General features: G+C 37.1%; 1 protein-coding gene across 2 annotated transcripts in view; it reads right to left on the reverse strand.

Moving 5' to 3' along the window:
- Positions 1 to 244: 244 nt before the first annotated feature.
- Positions 245 to 18,129, reverse strand: part of CD109 (CD109 molecule) — a 67,222-nt gene continuing 49,337 nt past the window's right edge. For both annotated transcript variants that reach the window (XM_053458815.1, XM_053458814.1), the window contains exons 23-33: positions 16,899 to 17,075; positions 15,848 to 15,929; positions 15,059 to 15,287; positions 12,025 to 12,190; positions 9,724 to 9,914; positions 9,074 to 9,229; positions 8,924 to 8,989; positions 8,060 to 8,202; positions 7,354 to 7,510; positions 5,354 to 5,456; positions 245 to 561 (exon numbers count right to left, since the gene is read on the reverse strand). In XM_053458815.1, coding sequence (XP_053314790.1) covers positions 392 to 561; positions 5,354 to 5,456; positions 7,354 to 7,510; positions 8,060 to 8,202; positions 8,924 to 8,989; positions 9,074 to 9,229; positions 9,724 to 9,914; positions 12,025 to 12,190; positions 15,059 to 15,287; positions 15,848 to 15,929; positions 16,899 to 17,075 — 1,640 coding nt within the window. In that variant the 3' untranslated portion in view covers positions 245 to 391. The remainder of the gene's footprint in view (positions 562 to 5,353; positions 5,457 to 7,353; positions 7,511 to 8,059; positions 8,203 to 8,923; positions 8,990 to 9,073; positions 9,230 to 9,723; positions 9,915 to 12,024; positions 12,191 to 15,058; positions 15,288 to 15,847; positions 15,930 to 16,898; positions 17,076 to 18,129) is intronic.

Genomic DNA, 18,129 nt, shown 5'->3' on the forward strand with positions numbered 1-18,129 from the left:
GTTTTTCTTAGCATGTTGTTAGTTGGCAGGCAATTTAACGTGAGTCAAATTCACTTTAACTGCAGTAAAGCTGGCAATCAAGCTGACTTTAATAAACAAGATGCTCATGTTAAGCCAACTTAGTCAAGTTGGCCTGAGCGTCTCAGGCCAAACATTAACTTGAACTGTCAACTCAAAGACCAATATGAAAAAAGCAAGTAAATTAAATTAGGAAAATGTTCAAAATAAAACATGGAACCAGGAGGACCAAATTCTTTTCTTTATAATAAGTTTATATTACCAAACATTAAGGTAATTTAAAAAACTATAGAGGTGGTACCAAAACCAATATCTGTAATGTACCTGTAAACCTGAAAAAACTCCTGGAAACAAAATAAAGTTTACAGCAATATTATATATATAATACAAGCAGCATGAGGAAAAGCCACTTGACTATATTAGTTTGTTGAAATCCAGCAGAATTTTTGACTTCTCTACACATGATGCATTTGTCTTGGCACAGCTGACAGGACGAAAGTTTCTGCATCAGATCAGAATTGTAGCTTTGTACAGCTCTTCTGCCTGTTTTAGAAAAAAAAAATGTGTAAAAATTAAAAAAGTCTGATGGCAATAAGTGAATCTATAATATCTTAAAAGAACAAGGCAAAATATTTGTAATGATTTGGAACGCACAGGGCTGGACTTGCATTCCAGGAACAATTGATTACCATTCTTGTTTTAAAAAATATTGAAAACATTAAATAAGCTTGCAGAAAGGGCATACAAGAGTATTGCATATAAACAAAACTAGTGGAATGTAAAATGGGCAGGGAATAAGCAAGGATACACTTTATTTATTTTTTTACCTAAGCAATGAAAGCACATTCTGTATTCTTTGAGGATCTTTCATAATGTATTTGGAACGTTGTTGTGTTACCAAAGTGACCCAAGTTGAAATAACCACATAGGAAAACATTTCAGAAGCAATAGTGTAAGTAGACAATAAAGGTATATAACAACATTAGTATATTGTAATTGCACTTAAAATGTAAAAAATAATTTATTTCATTCTGTCTCTGGCTTCGGAAAAAGCAGTATTTTAGTGTTTAGTATTGGTCCATTCATTTTGATTTCATTCCTGCCCTTTTGTTTTGGATAAAATTCGGAACGCCTTGTTTTCATCTGGAAACAAAATTAGTGTTCACCCTCACTTATGCTCTCTTACAATTTTACTTTTTCACACCCTCACATTCTCATTCTCTTATTCCCTCTCTCTCACACACACTCTCATTCACAACTTCTTCCTAACTGCTCCAGATTGCCTGTTTAACAGAGCTCATACCTGGAGGGGCAGATGCAGAAAGAGAACAGAGGAAAGAAGACAGGAGAAAGAAGACAGACGAACAAGAAGAGGCAAGACAAGAAGCAGAGGTGTGGAATAAGAGACAGGGACATGGAAGTAGTCTGAGAAGGTAGGGAGAGTGTGAGCGAGAGAGAGAGAATTAGTTTGAAAGAGGGAGTAAGAGTGTGAGAGAGTTTGCTTTTGTTTTTGGATATTCAAACAAATCACAAATTTGTACAAATCTGAATGCACAAGTCTACTGCTTGCTACTTGAGTAAGCACAGTGAGTTGACAACCTTGTAACATGAAATGCTGCAGTTTAAAACTATGAACCTAAATCTGTTCTTCCTCTGATAAGCTATGGAAAACCTCTATAGAAGATAAGAACACTTCAGAAATCATTTAAAGGTGCTTTAACACCTGCTGAATTTAGCATTTCTTTAACAACATGCAGCATAACTAGTGCTGTACAACACCATACATTTTTAATCATGTAAAATCTCGCTTCACTCATGTTTTTTAGAGAATGTTAATGTGACGAAAACAAAGGCAATGATAGGCTATTGTCATAAACAATCGTCTAGTGTTGTTTTGTGTGACCAAATTTTCAGAAGAAAGCATATTGAAAGATCTGCCAGTGTTTATTTGACTAAGACCAATATGCTAGAGAGTTGGGCATATATTTGGGGGCGACATCCAACCAGGTTGATATTATTAGCCCCCTAACACACACACATAAGGCGTGTAGGAGTAGAGTTTGCTGATGTAAACTGCTATTTTAAGCAACTTGCATGTACAGGTTAGTAAACAGGCTCCTATGTTTTATATAGTCTTACAGCTCATTGGAAGCTGGCAAGTTAACTTTATTGATTGTCATGGGATAGAATATGGGTGAATGTTTTTGAAATTTAGCAGGAGAAGACTGGCCAATCTCCCAGAACATCTGTTATAGAACTGAAAACAAAAACTGGTGAATTCCAAGAATATTTCACTATAGAAAATGGATACAACAGATTTGGAAACATTCTCTATCATTCGCGTCTGGCAATATTCTTCAACTTATCTGATTTCTTGAATTTGTAAAAAATCAGGATCTATAAAATACATGAGAGACCAAAGCTGTAGTTGAAACACATTCTTGTCCTGTAGCGTAGTATATATAATATCCTTGTCACCCTGGGAATTGTTGGCAGTTATACAAGGTCCATAGCTAATCGCTCACCTTTCTTTTATCAGGAGGATGAACATCAGCATAAAACGATTGTAACAGTAAATTTAATTTTAAAACACAAATATATCTAAAACAAAACAGAAGTGAAAAGAATCAAAAAGCGTGGACACAGAAGCACTGCAGAAAAGAGGTCACCATCTTTCATTTGTGGTAGTCCTGACCAAATAGATTTCTTCAATGCCCATCACATCGACCTAACTGGGTGCATAAGTCTGCAGAGCCAAAGACCTAGAACTGGAACTAGACTTGTGCATTTGGATTTGTACGAACTTGTTTTTGTAACAAAAAACTGACTGTGTTTTACATTTGTACGAATCTCAGAAAACAAAGGCAATCCCGACAAAAACAAATTGCAAAACCACTGAGATTTTGTTAAATCTGTTTATTTGTTTGCCTGCTATAGATGAGTTATGTCTCTTTCTAACACATAATGTTTCCCTCCTTTTCTGCTAGTAATTAAAAAATGTTGCTTTATCTGGAGTCATACAGGCTCAAACAAGCTATTATTAGCATTTTGGCAGCATTCCCAGAAAATGTGGTTAGGATTCAAGATGGGTACATTTGTTGAACATTCAGAGCCCAATCAATCTAACAGGTGCTGATTATTAAGTATTAACAAATGCAAACTCCACAGAAAACAATCAAGGACAGGGTGCAAAAGGTTACCTACAGCAAAAGAAAAAAAGGCAATAGCTAACTATTACAATGCCAAGGATATTTATCCTAAAAGGTTCTACCCAGTACTTACCTCTTCGTACTTCCTTCCAATGTCTGAGAGACATTTACACCTGTCTGACCCTTAATCAATACGGACAACGATTTGCAGTATCCTAATTCACCTTCTCTATCCACTACTGTTGTCTACGGATATCTGTGAGAATTGCTTGAATGATCTCTGGCCTCTCCCTTCGATTTTCCCGTGGCCCCAAGGGTGAGTGATTATACACTCTCCCCAGGTTCCTGCATCACTGGTCCTCCGAGCGTGCCAGGGTTCTGTGGACCTCAGGTTACTTCTACTGTGAGGCTGTTCCACATATCCACCACCTCCACAGTAAAGAAAATCGTCCATATATTAAGTAAGACTTTATTACATTAAATAAAAGTGCAGACCCCAGGGGTCCTGTGGACCTCATGGTTCTTTTGCTCTGAGGCTGTTCCACATATCCATCAACTTCTCATTAAAGTAAGTCTTCCTTACATTAGGAAAAACTTTATTACACTAAATAAAAATAAAACTTTCTGGAGACGCATAAATAATATGCAAATGAAAATGAATCATTTCAGTGTTTGTAAGGAAAGCTGTGCATTTATTTACCTCTACGGGCAAGCAAGGATTATATTATAAATTAGAGCAGCTGGAGAAGGTAAGTGAGCAGGTTGGGGGCAGATACAAGGCAGGGGGAGGGTGCAGGCACACAGAGAGGACTGGGGGGGACACATAGAGCGAGAGAGAGAGAGAGAGAGAGAGAGAGAGAGAGATCTTTTTAGCCCCCAAACAAGAAAATGAGCCATGTTACTCATGAAAATCGTCTGCATGTATAATTTAAGATGTTCTGAGGCATTTGTGTTTCCGTATCTCTTCCGTAGAGGGAAGTCATCTGGCATTCAGAAGTATAGCTCCAATAAAATGTAACAGGAGTTATTTTGTAACAGGAGAATTGACTGTTGAATAATATTTCCAGAAAATATAAATTGACTGTTGGGTGATATTCAATAAAATGTGGGGCATGTTCCAAGTGATTAAGTTAAGAAGAGGAAAGGTGAAGGGAGTAAAATAAATAATCAAAAAAGTATATAGATAAGGAGATTGTTAAATTGAGGAGGGGAAGGAGGAATAGAGAGAGTAGGGAGGGGAAGAATGAAAGGTAGAGAAAGAGACAAGAGAGAGAGAGAGAAAAGGCAAACAGAACTAATTAACACCTAACATTTTGATTAATTATTCTAATTATTATTATTGTCATTTTATTTATTATAGGTTATTCCACACATATCTATCGTTAAGTTTATTTCAGCAAATAGCATTAGTATACCAAAGGCTATTACTGTTCTTTTTAATATAAAATACACTTATCTTTTTTAACCAGCAATTACATTTAGACATGCTTGAGCTTACAACTTCTATTTTTCCTAGGATACATTATTCTGTAGTTTTATATAGAAGTGCTATTTATTAGCGGCTCCTTATAAGCAGCTAAACTAATATAAACCTGTGTGTCCTAAATGAACTTCGTATAAAACCCTCACAATGACTGGAATTCAGCACTGATCATTCTCCTTTTGTCAGTTTCTGGCAGTGCAGAACACTCAGGAAAGTCGAGTAACAGAGGTGTTGGGAATGGTCCACTGCTGTTCCCTCTAGCTATTCAAAGTACACTTGATGACTGACAAAACACATCTCTACATCATCCGACTTCTCTACGACATGGATCGTTATGAAATTATGTTTGGTTTCTGAGAGCCTGGGAAATGCACATTTCCTAAAAGATTTTGAGTTTATTACCTGTGTACTTAATCAACTTATATACAAACATTCTTGCCAACAAATTCTGCTGTCTTGCACTACTATTGCACATTTTTCAACCTTTTATGAAGGTTTGCCTAATAACCATTTTCACCACTTGGATCTAGCACTGAGACTCCAAATGATTCACCCAAAAGTGTCCCAATGTAAAGTTAAACCCATGCCCTTTACATTGTTCAGCTGTAGGATATATTAGATCTTTAAATCATATAATATACTGTGTACATTATGATTGAATATTTAGATAAAATCATTTTAATAAGAAATGTGTTGTACTAACCTGGTTCATAGTAATCAATGACAGACACAAATGCATCTTGAGTGTAGCCCACTTTTGACTCTCTACTTGTCGGAATATCCACACAAACATGTGTTTTATTGAGCTAGGGTGTAGAAATGATTCTCATTAGCAACAGCTTCAGGTTAAGTAATAAATACAGAGTCTAATCATTTAACCCCTTAACGACAATCCCCGTACATGTACGGGGTTGCCGTGCAACGGGTTAACGACAATGCCCGTACATGTACGGGCTGCCGTTAAATAGCTGCATCGCCGCGATCGTTGGCTTTGCAGCATCCACGGAAGCCTCCCAAGTGAGGCTGACCGTGGATTCGGGGAGGGCAGCCCTTGGCAGCCCTCCCCGGAACAAAAATGGCCGCCGCCGCACCGATCATGAAAGATCGCGGCGGCGCCCGGCTAAAACAGCTTAGGAAGCGATCTGAATCGCTTCCTAAGCATAAATTGTGTTACTGACATGCCTCGATATCGAGGCATGTGAGTAACACTACCCCCCTACCCCGATCACCTTGTGATTGCTCCGAGGAGCAAACACAAGTGCCATCCTGTAAATGACGTTGCCGTCATTCACAGGATGGCATCAACAATAGAAATGAGTTCATAGAGGGTCTATCCAGACCCTCTTGTGAACTCTCGAGCTCCTCCTGCAGGTTGAATGCAGGTACTGCATCCAACCATGCAAGGTCAATGGAGCCCAGCTCACTAATGAGTGATTAGTAAAAAAAAAAAAAAAAATTAAAAAAAAATTTAAAAAAAAAAATTTAAAAAAATGTTTTAAAAAAATTAAAATAATATGGTAACATATAAAAATCCCCACTGTCACCAAAAAAAAAAAAAAAAAAATTAATAAGCAAGTCCTAAAATTCTTTATCTTTACAAAAATTCTAGCATGGAAAGAGTTAAAATATTGGCATTACAAATGCCCATAGGGTGTCTCGTATTAAAAAATGCATGAGTGGATGGGATAAATTGAATTGGCCGGGTTCAAAGGTGTCCCAAATATGGGACATGGGGGCAGTAGGATCAGATGTCTAAATGGCCAAAAAATACACACCTCACAAAGGCGGCCTTTTACCTCCCAAATAACCCAACAAACCCATGCATGTGGGGTATCACTGCGCTCAGGAGATGTTACTGAACACATATTGGGGTGTTGTTTGACACGGACATATACCAGGAGTGATAAATTTATACCTGAAGTACAACGTGTGTGAAAAAAATACAAAAAAATTTACTACCATAAAGTTTCACAAAGGCTGGTGGTAAAATTAGTGCATGGAAAGGGTTAAATTACCAGCATGTGAAATACCTTGGGGTGTCTAGTTTTTAAAAATATATGACTTGATGGGGTAAATTGCATTGGCCGGCTTCAAAGATACCCGAAATGGCACATGGGGGGAAGAATTACCAGATTTGGAAAAAAAGGTTTTGAAATAGCAAAACGCTACCTGTACTTATTGCCCCATAACTTGCAGAAAAAAGCAAAAAAACATAAAAACATTGGGTATTTCTAAACTCAGGACAAATAGTAGAATCTATTTAGCAGGTTTCTTCATTCGTTTTTGCAGATGAGTAAAAGTTTTTTGTTTAAAAAGTGAGAAAAAGTAATTTTTTAACAAAAAATCCCCATATTTTATCATTTTTTTTATAGTAAATTAGATGATATGATAAAATTAATGGTATCTAAAGAAAGCCCTGTTTGTCCTGAAAAAAACAATATATAATATGTGTGGGAGCACGAAATGAGAAAGAAGAAAATCACAGCTAAACAGGAACACCAAAAAATGTTAAAATAGCCATTGTCCCACAATATACTACGAGTAATAACCCCTATTGTCCTTAAGGGGTTAAATTGAGCTGTGATGGATTTTCAGTATAAAATGTACACAGGATATAAGGCTAGTTATAAAATATAATTGTACTTATTTCTTAAAATAAAATATAAAATAGCAATTTTTAAACATTCTATTTATTCTACTTACAGAATCAAAATAAATGTTGACTTTGCCGTTACTAGACTCCACTTTGTTAACTGGATACTGAAGTAAAACACCTTTAGGTGACAAACTGAAACCACTGAGTAAATCCACTTGCATTACAGCCATTCCACTTTGAGCAGAGGTCTGTGTTTCACTATACCTAAAGAGAATGCACATAAAACACAGTGAGCAATAAGAGTGATTACTGCTAGGAAGGCATCAATGACGGCAAGGTAACCTTGGGTTTACGTGGTTCCTGTGACAATTTCATTTAACGTCTTGCAACAAATGTCAGATATACATATGAGTCTTTTGTATTTAAATATGTTTACTTGTCTACATCCATATAAAACCAAATCTGCTTTATTATGAGCAAGATTATTTAGTTCTAGTTTATTTTAAGATTTTAATGAAAATAACTATAATAACAAGGACGAGCTTGCCACGGGGCAAAGGGTCAGAATTCCCCTAATGTGTCTGTATTTGCATGTCAGTATTCTTGGTTGGAAATCAGCAGGATATAGGTTTCTAGTCTTAGTCTCTTAATTCAGTTTTGCTATGTGCTAGTAGCCAGTCTATCTAATGTTCATCTTATATATAAAAAATGCATCTTGCATCTGCCATGACGCCACATCAGACTAGCTATTTTGCTGTTGCCCAAGGACATCAAATATATATTTTTTTTAAAGTGAAGTACGAGTTTGCATACCTTGTACATATTGTTAAATTCAGATCATTTATATTTGTTTTGTCATCATGTACTATAATTTCTAAATCAAAGGCATCTTGGTTTGCAGTAGATAACTGGTTTCTGGACAAATCCAAATCCATCAGATTATACATAACATGAAGCTACAAAATAAAAACATTACTAATTAATAAAACAAGGCTACCATAACAATGTACTCTTCACTCTGCCCACTGTCCTCTTCATTCTGCTCAAGACTTGTTATGTCATCCAAAACTTGTTATGTCTCCAAAAATTCATCTGTGCTGAATTCCACCTTGTTCAGAGAAGCATACAATCTATGTTCTTAATACCCTACGACTTAAATTCTGTAAAAACTTTCACGTAGACTTTGACACCGGCCAGCTCTTCATTTTCGTAGGGGAAAAAAATCTTCATATTCCACGAATATTCGCCTGTTCCTGTGACAGCTTTGGCGCCAGGATTTTAAAGGTCCGTACGAGCAACTTAAATGGTCGCCGACAGGGGCCTCCTCTGCCATCTACTAATGAGTCACTCGTACGGACCTTTAACTCCTGACCATTGTTCTCCCCGTTCCAAGAGTTAAATGTCCGGAGGAGGCCCTTGCAGGCGACCAATAGAGTCGGTCGCATGGACCTTTAACTCCTTGCGCAAACCTAAGGATTTCCGCCCCCATTAACCCCTGCAATGCTGTGTCTATAAGGTAGGCTAGATGAGGAAGGGACCAGGGAAATTAATTGGGGATATTAAAGAAGACGTTTTGCCGCCGCCATGTTTGTTTTATTCGGGCTGAACAACGTAAACCCACCCTTCGTGTTCGTTTTCATGCTAGTCATAAATATCCAATAAATGAAGCTAACGTACCTGCAATATTGCAAAGCCAACTCCTTCAGCATTAATATAAAGATTTAGTGGTTGTCCAACAGTAACCTACAATAAGAGTATTCAATGGGATTCAATATCATAATACTGTTGTCATACGTTACTAATAATAAAGTTATTCAATCATCTTACTTCTTTTCTTTGAAGCACCAGACGGTTAGAAGAATTAATCGTGAAGTTGGCAGAAGTGTTCATGTAGTTTCCAGTCACTGAAATGGTTAATGCTGTTTTGACAACTTTATGGAGAGAGGCAAATTTTGACATTGCCTCTAATCCTAATATGGTGTCCTGTTAAATCCAAAACAGAAGTAGGGTTAAAAGTTGTATGCATGTACTGTGATATACTGTGTACCATGCATAGGAGTAAGCCAGTATCACAATCTCATGCTGATTAGTCCCATAAATGTTGATCTGGCTTCTACACTTTGTCCTGGGCTTTGTTTAATGGCTGTCTAGTACAGCAGAGATTTGCTCCAAAGGGGTCCATGTTTGAAGTAGATATAGAATCAAAAGGTGATCATTGTTGACCATGCTGGCACATGACTACCTAGAATCCCTTGCAGTTTGGCAGCACTACAAGAGGGGTTTTCTGGTTCATCCGGTTGGTGTAGACTAGTGCTTCATAATGCCTCTGCTACCCCCATTAAACCTTGAGAACATTTAAGAAAATGTGTGACTATTAAGCCCAGTTATCACATAACATCTGCGATTCTCCAACTTTTAAGTGGGGGAAAGGGTGCATAATGCAGTATGTAGAGAAAATAAAGTAAAACATAACAAACCTGAGTAGAAGAAAATCCTCCTAAGTGGTTCCTCTGTTGGCTCAGCCATTTTAAAACTGGTATACCATCAGCCACACGATCCTGTACAATATGTGACAACAGTATATAGGACACAGTTTCAACATCTGTTGAACTTGGCTGCCACCAACCAGATGCTTTTTCAACTGGGGACTTCCAGAATCGTAAATCACCTGCCAGAATGTGTAAAACATATATAAAATAAGCATATTTAGTAATTAACTTCAATGTACAGATGTCAAACACATATTGATCTACTGTATAAGAAGACACATTCTGGTTTACAAGTAAAATAATTAATATTTAAGTATGAAGATCTAATATTGGTTATTTTTCTACTGTATACCAATAATGTCATTAAAGGTATCAGTGTGTAAGATACAAAGTTTTACCTACAAAATTGAGATATTCACTTTGCTAACAAATGTATTGATAAAAAGTAATTCTAAAGCCAAAGGCCTGATTTTTCACTTTATGTGTTCTACAAATCCCTTTATCATTTTCATATATCCAAACCTTAACGATATCACTGGGGTTTCCTCACAAAACACTCTTTTCCCTCAAACTATCCAATAGCGTATACATTATAGTAAATAGGCTACCCATGCTTGATGGTTTGATCCATTAAGATCTGGGATTTACCCCCTATTAAAGGTAATGTCTAAGAAGAGATATTTTACTTTACTGAGAGGGCAGTAGTAGAGGCTAATACAGAGAGAGAATGTAAACACCCATAGTATAGACAAATTAAAAGACTGGATAAGGTCTGAGCATTTGCTTCAGGAAGAATGGACCAAATATATATTTTTCTTTAGTCTGCTATCAAATTCTATGTTTCTGACGCCAAACATATTAACTGTTTTCTAATTTTATCATGGCTTCATGTTTGTCTTCAAGTAGAATCTCACAAATAGAATATTTCCTGTACGTGGTAGAGATGTCAATAAAAGTGGATACAAAATAGATCTCCAGAATATCTCCAAATGCTGCCCAGCTAATAATTGATAATTACACTCATATAGTACTAGACTTGGATGGAACCTTATGCTTGTGAGTTTGTGTCCTACCTTCTACTGGGTGCACCTACAGAAACAACTTATGAATTGGAAATTCAAATATAGAGGGCTTATGTACTTAAGAAATGCCCTCTCAAGCTACTTTTTCCCCTTATGCCATTTAAATTGCATAATTCCATTAGCAATGACCACCTTTGTACTTATGTGTCCTAAAAAGAATATCAACTTTTGATTGCTGTGATGATACAGAGACTTTAAAACCATTATTCACATCTCAGTGCATCTCTAGCATTTCAGGCTTTGAAGTTATGTATGACAGAAAGGCATCTGACTGAGGCAAACAGAGACTGGAACATAAGGTCAAGGGCTCAAGATGGTTTGTGTGTTCTGCGCAGTTCTTGAGCTGCTAGCTAGAACACTATTATAGCTGCCTAATGGTTCACATGCCATGTACATTTAATCACAAACAAAACCTCTGAGAAGCTGGGAACTCGCCACCCAGCAAACATCAGGTTGATTGGCAGCCAGCTTAACATTACTTAAACCCAGATGTTGATACATAACGGAACATTTACTAGGACAATTCCTTTAAGTTTAAGTGATTTGTAATGCCTTATCAAAAGTAATGTATATTTACAACTGCATCAACGAGTTCACATTCAACGTATATGTTAATAACTAAACTATCTTTCTCCAAAACCACAAAAAGTATTATCAGGAACTTAATAATTAGACTGACCTTGAACTTATGTCCTATCTAACTTTATACCTCTGTAACAACCAAAAAGATAATAATTGGATAGGCTTTGGTGCTGGATGCAAATACAGATGTGACAGTTCTCTTTAACATTTGTGTTATTATCTTTACTATTTTTATTTTGCAGCTCTCAAAGGTAAAGCGGTCACAACATATGCAGATTTCCCTTTATTCCATGATCCCTCAGAGAATATTGGCTTGGAGCACAAATGTCAACCCAGTCCACATTTCCCTCCACTCTACATGTGCATTAGCTTACATTACATTTTTTTTCTGTTTCTCTACAAAGCCACAAAACAATATTTATTTACATTAATACTTAATTGAAAAGGATAAGAGATTTGCATATTTGTGTAAGAATTAGTATGGATTCTGGAATCTGAATATTGCAAAAAGATTCGCTACAGTATTACCCCATCAAGATGCAAACTTGGTTACAATAAGGAAGCATTTTCACATTGCAAGAGTTACATCATATTAACTAAATAGTAATAAATGTAATCTCCTTACCATCTTCGTCTGCTCTGTTATTTAGGATGTCTAGTGCTTCCCTTGCTTTGGGGCTTCCAACCAGAGATAGCGCATATGTCACCAAGCTAAGAGTGTAGTTATCAGAAATGATCTCATTCATTTGAGACTCCAAGTAATTTGTTGCATCTGTAATGTGATTGGAGATCTAGAAAACAAAGACATTTCTCTCAAATATGATCGAATAATCTAAATAACATATAATTGAAATTGCCATCTGAATCTTCATTTCATACAAGACAATTTAAAGTTTCCAGCCCTGCTTTGGTAGTTTTTGTTCTATACAATTCCCCCAATAAAATATGGAATCAATTTTCTTTAATGGGAAGCAAACTTTTTTGAAAGTAGATGATTTGGAAGTGGCATTGATATTTAAATCGTGTATGGTATACACTTGAATAGATCTTTTTAGAAAATAATGTGGCAAGGATTAGGACACTGTGATATTTGGTTGCTATGCCTTCCGTATGAAAAATTTAAACAAACAAAAAAATACATTATTGTTTGCAGTGCATGTTTATAATCTCTACAGGCAACTGTTAGGGACCAGGGATCAGACTGAAACATAAAAATAAAGTATAAATATACTTTATTGAATAAAAAGCAAATTGTGATCCAAAGACAAAAACCAAGATATAAGCCAGGATCAGTTGCCAAAGCGGGCAATCAGACGAGCCTGGTCAGGAGTACAGCGATCAGCGATGTCAGGGTACCAATGCCAGGGAACAGGAGCCAGGAGGGAAGTCAGACCAGGCCAAGTAATACACAGAAATTAACTTACTTGGAGGTAAAAAAAAAAACACAAGGGCAGGGAGGAAACGGGCCTAGCTGCTTAAAAAGCCTGGAAAGGGTGGTCTAACCTTGGTTACGAGAAGTAAAGGCAGTTTGTTAGACATCAGCTGAGTAGCCTGACACAGGGGCAGAAATGCAACTTGTTGAATCATCAGCTGGGTAACCTTGACAGCAACACAGGTAAACGGCACTCAAGATGATTCCCTAGTGTAAAATGCATTAAGCATATCTGGCTCTATGTCTTTTTTTATGATGCATGTTTAATAAAGAAGACCATTATCATCACAGCAAAGTTTACGGAAGTTTTTTGACGGGAGTAATCCTGAGTGCCGCCTGTATGCATTTGCTTGGAGGGTCTGGATTTTAAACATTTTGCACAAGACATAATTGTTGGGAATGATAAGTTTAGATAGTTATACCACCTGGGTGTGGATGGATCTTTTAGAATTTACTTTGATACTTTGTTTTGTTTCATAAAATTAATAAAAGACAAACAGAAATGATCTAGTCAGGATACAAACAATGTCTTAAGTCTCTAAAATCGGTAGTAAACTTAAAAAAAAAAAAAAAAAATTTGGTCCAAAGCCGCCCAGAGAGAGAGATTGCCCCCCTGCCTCGAAAAGCTAGCACTTTACTTGATTATTGACGCCATTGTTTTTCTCTGTTTTTAATTTGTTACATGACGGCATAGCATTATGTGAAATGACCCTACAATAATATCTAGCTTCATACATATAAAATTACGCTAAGATGGACATTAATGAAACTGTGTAGATGTAATTGATTTACAAATGGGAATGCGGCTACTTGGTCACTAATTCTTTTTTCCAGCAATAGAATGTGTATATTTTTCCTGGTTATCTCTAGAGTGCAAATCGTTTTTGGAACCATAACAATGGTTTCTTAACTATAATTTAGAAAAAAAAATACAAACAGATTTTTTTTGTTTTAAAAGCAATTGAAAGCTTGAAACTATTATAAAATTGCATCACTGGATAAAATCACTTCTAAATTGTCCTATTATGACATACTAAGGATGGCATGTAGCACATTACTTTATGAGATTTTTTGTTTGTGCATAGGAATTCCTTGTACTCAAATCTTTTCATTTCAGTTCAGTGTCAGAGGAGGGCTACTTAAGTGGTGAATGGTTTGCAGGATCAAAATCAAGACTGACCAAGAGACCTCAATATGTATAGCTTGAATGAAAGGAGAGAAGATGTCAAAGAAGCATTTAAATACACAAAGGGATTTCACAAAGTGCAAGGGAAAGTTTACTTTAAATGAGAAGGCTTACATGTAATGTAAGAAGATTTTACTTTACCAAGAGGGCAGTAGAAAAGTGGAACAGACTCCTGGCAGTAGAGTTTAACACAGTAAAGGAATGCTTGGGATAGACACAGCTAAGCCATCAGGGGAATAAAACCAGTACTGGGCCCAGTCAAGTAGGGGGGGGTGGAATCTCTGCTCTTTCAAGGGTACCATAAGTTCAGAGGAGTGCTTCCAAGTGGTCTTGATTAGACACTGGTCTAGTTTTCTCGTTAGGCGGGCTTTAAAGCTGATAGGTTAGCACAAGAGAGACCAATCAGAACGCATGCTGTGTCACTCGCTTTCCCGATGACTCCAGAGCCCTTCTACCGCAGAGGCTGACCAGGGCACAGGTACGGGGGGCCGGAAGACCCTAATACAAGTTTGGTGGCGGCAGGAGTGAGGGGTACTATGGCCAGTGAAGCCACCTCCCTGAAATATTTTTTTTGACTTGAATGGATTCCCATTAAGTTAATAAAGGGTGTAATGGGGTATATTTTCATTCTTGGAAGGAAATCTTTTCTTGGGTAGACGAGGATCACTGGCCACTTGTTGATGCCCCTTAAAAGGTAACTTTAAGCATCTTTTTTACAATTTGAGTTGAGAGTGCTGTTGACTGTCCACTCTCCCGGCACCTAAGTTGTGCATGGATGGGTGCTACACTCCCTACCTGGGGGGCTTAGGGGTAGGCAGTAGCTTTTTTTTCAATTTACGCTTTTAAACACTACACCCTCAATCCTATAGGGAAGGGAGGATTTCAAGATAAGTTTCCCTCAAACGATATTTTAATAACTGAGCTGACATACAAATCAAGTTTCATGCGAGACAAGAAAGGCCTTTTTTTGTATTACTGAAGTTTAATAAAAGTGCATACAGAAGTACAGTAGATTTTCCAAAAAGAATGCAGATTCTTTACCTTGAGACCTGGATATTCAATTAGTGCTGCCATAATGTAAGCAGTCAGGGTTATAGAGCTCTTCTGTCTTCCTTGAAGCTCTGTATGTAATACTTTTCCTGGCTCCCAAAATTCTCCATTTTTCTTCTGGTGTTTGAGAAGCCATGTTAAAGTGTTATGCAATACTACAGGGTCAACTAATATAAATGCCCGTGCCTTTAAGAAACACCGCAGAACAAATGCTGATAACCTAAAGTATTAATGAGAAACAAATGTATTGAAAAGTAAGAGATTTAAAATATTAATTAAAATCCTAACTAAACAATTTAATGTTGTTTTGAACAAAGGACACCAATATACTATTTATTGACTTTTTTTTTGTTATTGTGCATTATAATTTCTAGTGCTCAGAATTTCTTAAATTCGTCTATCATACTTGATTGGAAAGATTCCCCCTGGCATATTTACAAGAACAAACAATAATATTGCTTTTTGAACTAAGCTGCTTCAAAAGTATATGCCAAAATGGAACATAGCTTGACTATACACAATGGTTTGCCAAAAGTAACAAACAACTCAATGGAAATTTAGGTTAAAAACGACACAATATTAGTAACTTCTGCTGTTGGTACCTAACTTGACTTATTTGCTAACACTTTCCATCAACAACAAATCAAAGTGGAGCGGTAGCCTGTCCCAGTCCTGACATGCCGTGGTTGTTACGAGTGTCCCGGTATTTGGTGATGGCCACAAAATAACAGCAATCTTAAAAGGATTACAACTGAAAAATATATAAAAACAGCTGATTACCATGTACTTCCAGAGGGATCTTTGTTTCCAAATGCACTAAAAGACCCATCAGTCCTTTGAAAAGTAAGTTCTTTCTGGTAACCTAAGGGCAAAGACACAGGGCACACATGACAAGTGTAAATATGTAATGGTAAATAAAAAAAAAAACATTTTCAAATGAATGTCCATTACAAATAATAGCTGGCTTATGTATGTATAGATTTGTTTTGCAGATTCCTCAAATTGTTTGCCAATTCTGCAGTTAGAAACTATAGTTGGTTCTCTATAAATGGAGATAAAGAACTAGCTAATGAATTGCCCTTGCATCAACCCACATAAGAGTTGCAAAATGAAATAATCCAAGAAGGTAAAAAAAGAAAACATCCTCCCTAGAACAAATCCAGTGAAAGGTGTTGCTTTCTCTTGAACCCTATTATTTCAGGGGAATACATGCCAACTGTGCCAATTTGAGAACAGGAGGCATAAAGTAAAAGATTAGATAACATATTAAAATCATATGAGTATGAAGTCGTCGTCTTCAGATGCTTCACACTCAAGTTAAACAATGCATAGGGGTCAAATATCGATAGAAATTAGATTGCATTTTAATTGCAGAGCAGAACAGATTTACACACTAGCAACTGGAATTAAAGTAATATTGAAGAAGTTAAAATTTATGAAATGTGATATTCACATCAATCTCAAACTACGTGACTACAATTTAGACAATGTCTGGTTTTCAACATAAATAATTCTATGCATGCAAGTCAACAACTTGGGCAATGCAGAAAAGAGGTGTAGATAATATGCAAGTGTCTACTTCAAGTTGGATACTAGATTGATAATAGTTATTATGGAATTCTTATTATGTAGAACATCCGCCAGCTCATTGATCCTTCTAAATAAATTGTTCAAACAATTCCTTGATTTTGATTGTTCCATATATTGTTAGATCTTTCACTTTTGCCAAATTATCCATTTTACCCTATTAACATATGTGTGAATACTGTTTTTCATATAAACGTTTTGAAAAGTAATAACGCTTATAACGAGATGTGTTCTATGTGCATACCTTCTCGCATGAATGAAAGCAGCTGTGAAGTGATTGTGTCATCCAACTGCTTGGAATTTGTTAGGTACTCCATTACAAAAATGTTAGGGGCAAATTTAATCATATTTTGTTCACCACATCCATATGGAAGCTGAATAAGTGATTCAATACCACTGATTGATGGACCAAGGATATCCCCTAAAAAAAAAAAGTGTGTTAAAACCTTCACATCTATAAGCACACAAACAGACTAAATTCAAGAGTTTTTAATACTTCTGGGCAATGTTCCATCTAATTTTTTTTAGTTGGCGTGCGCAAAAAATTTCTCTTGTGCAAAAAGTTTCACAGAGCAAAAATTTTGTGCGCACAATATCCGCACCGCATAATTTTTGGACATGTGCGCTCTCTAAAAAAGCTATGTGCGCGCGCAAAAGCGCACAGCTTAGAGGGAACATTGCTTCTGGGGGTCATTGCCCTAGGCCTCACCCGGTTTCCCAACTGCCCAATTGAGACCTGTGCCACACTAGTAAGGTCACTGAGCACACTGATAAAGCAGCCCAGGGGAGTTTTAATGGAACAGAGACATTGCAGGCATGTAACATAGAATGGTAAAACAGAGATAGTCCTATAACAATTAAGTATTTATTTGCAAACATAGAAAATGAGTCACCTAGAAGAGAACTCCAAAGTAGAGGACTGCACTAGGCGGGCGCGGGCGGTCTTGCTGGGGCTGCAGGCGGGAGCGGGCAGTCAGGCACTGTACCTGCGGGTCCCGGTAATCCCGCGCAGTCCCGCAAGGTTGCCTTCTTGCTGCTCCCTTACAATGTCTCCTAGCTTGCTCCGCCCAGGAACAAAGTGGAGTCACGTGATGTGACGTCACTTCCTGTGACTCCGCCTTGTTCCTGGGCGGAGCAAGAGAAGAGACGCCGTGAGGGAACAACTCGAGGGCAGCCGCGCGGGACTGCGCGGGAAATCAGGTAAGGAGGCGGGCATGATTGGCCACAAATGTGGCGGGAGCGGGCGGGAGTGGATCACCCACATTGCGGGAGCGGGATTAAAAAAGTAGTCCCACGCAGGGCTCTACTCCAAAGTCCCTAAAGTGTCGGACCAATACAAATATATATATATTTTTATAATAATAATACAAATAATAATAATCAGAAAAATAAATTTTAACTATACTTTTTTTTTAATCATTTTAATTTAAGCATAAGTTACTGATTGTGTTGTCGAAAAATAGTCCAAGACAGTG

This window comes from Spea bombifrons, chromosome 3 (genome assembly GCF_027358695.1).
Source record: "Spea bombifrons isolate aSpeBom1 chromosome 3, aSpeBom1.2.pri, whole genome shotgun sequence".
Classification (NCBI taxonomy): Eukaryota; Metazoa; Chordata; class Amphibia; order Anura; family Pelobatidae; genus Spea; species Spea bombifrons.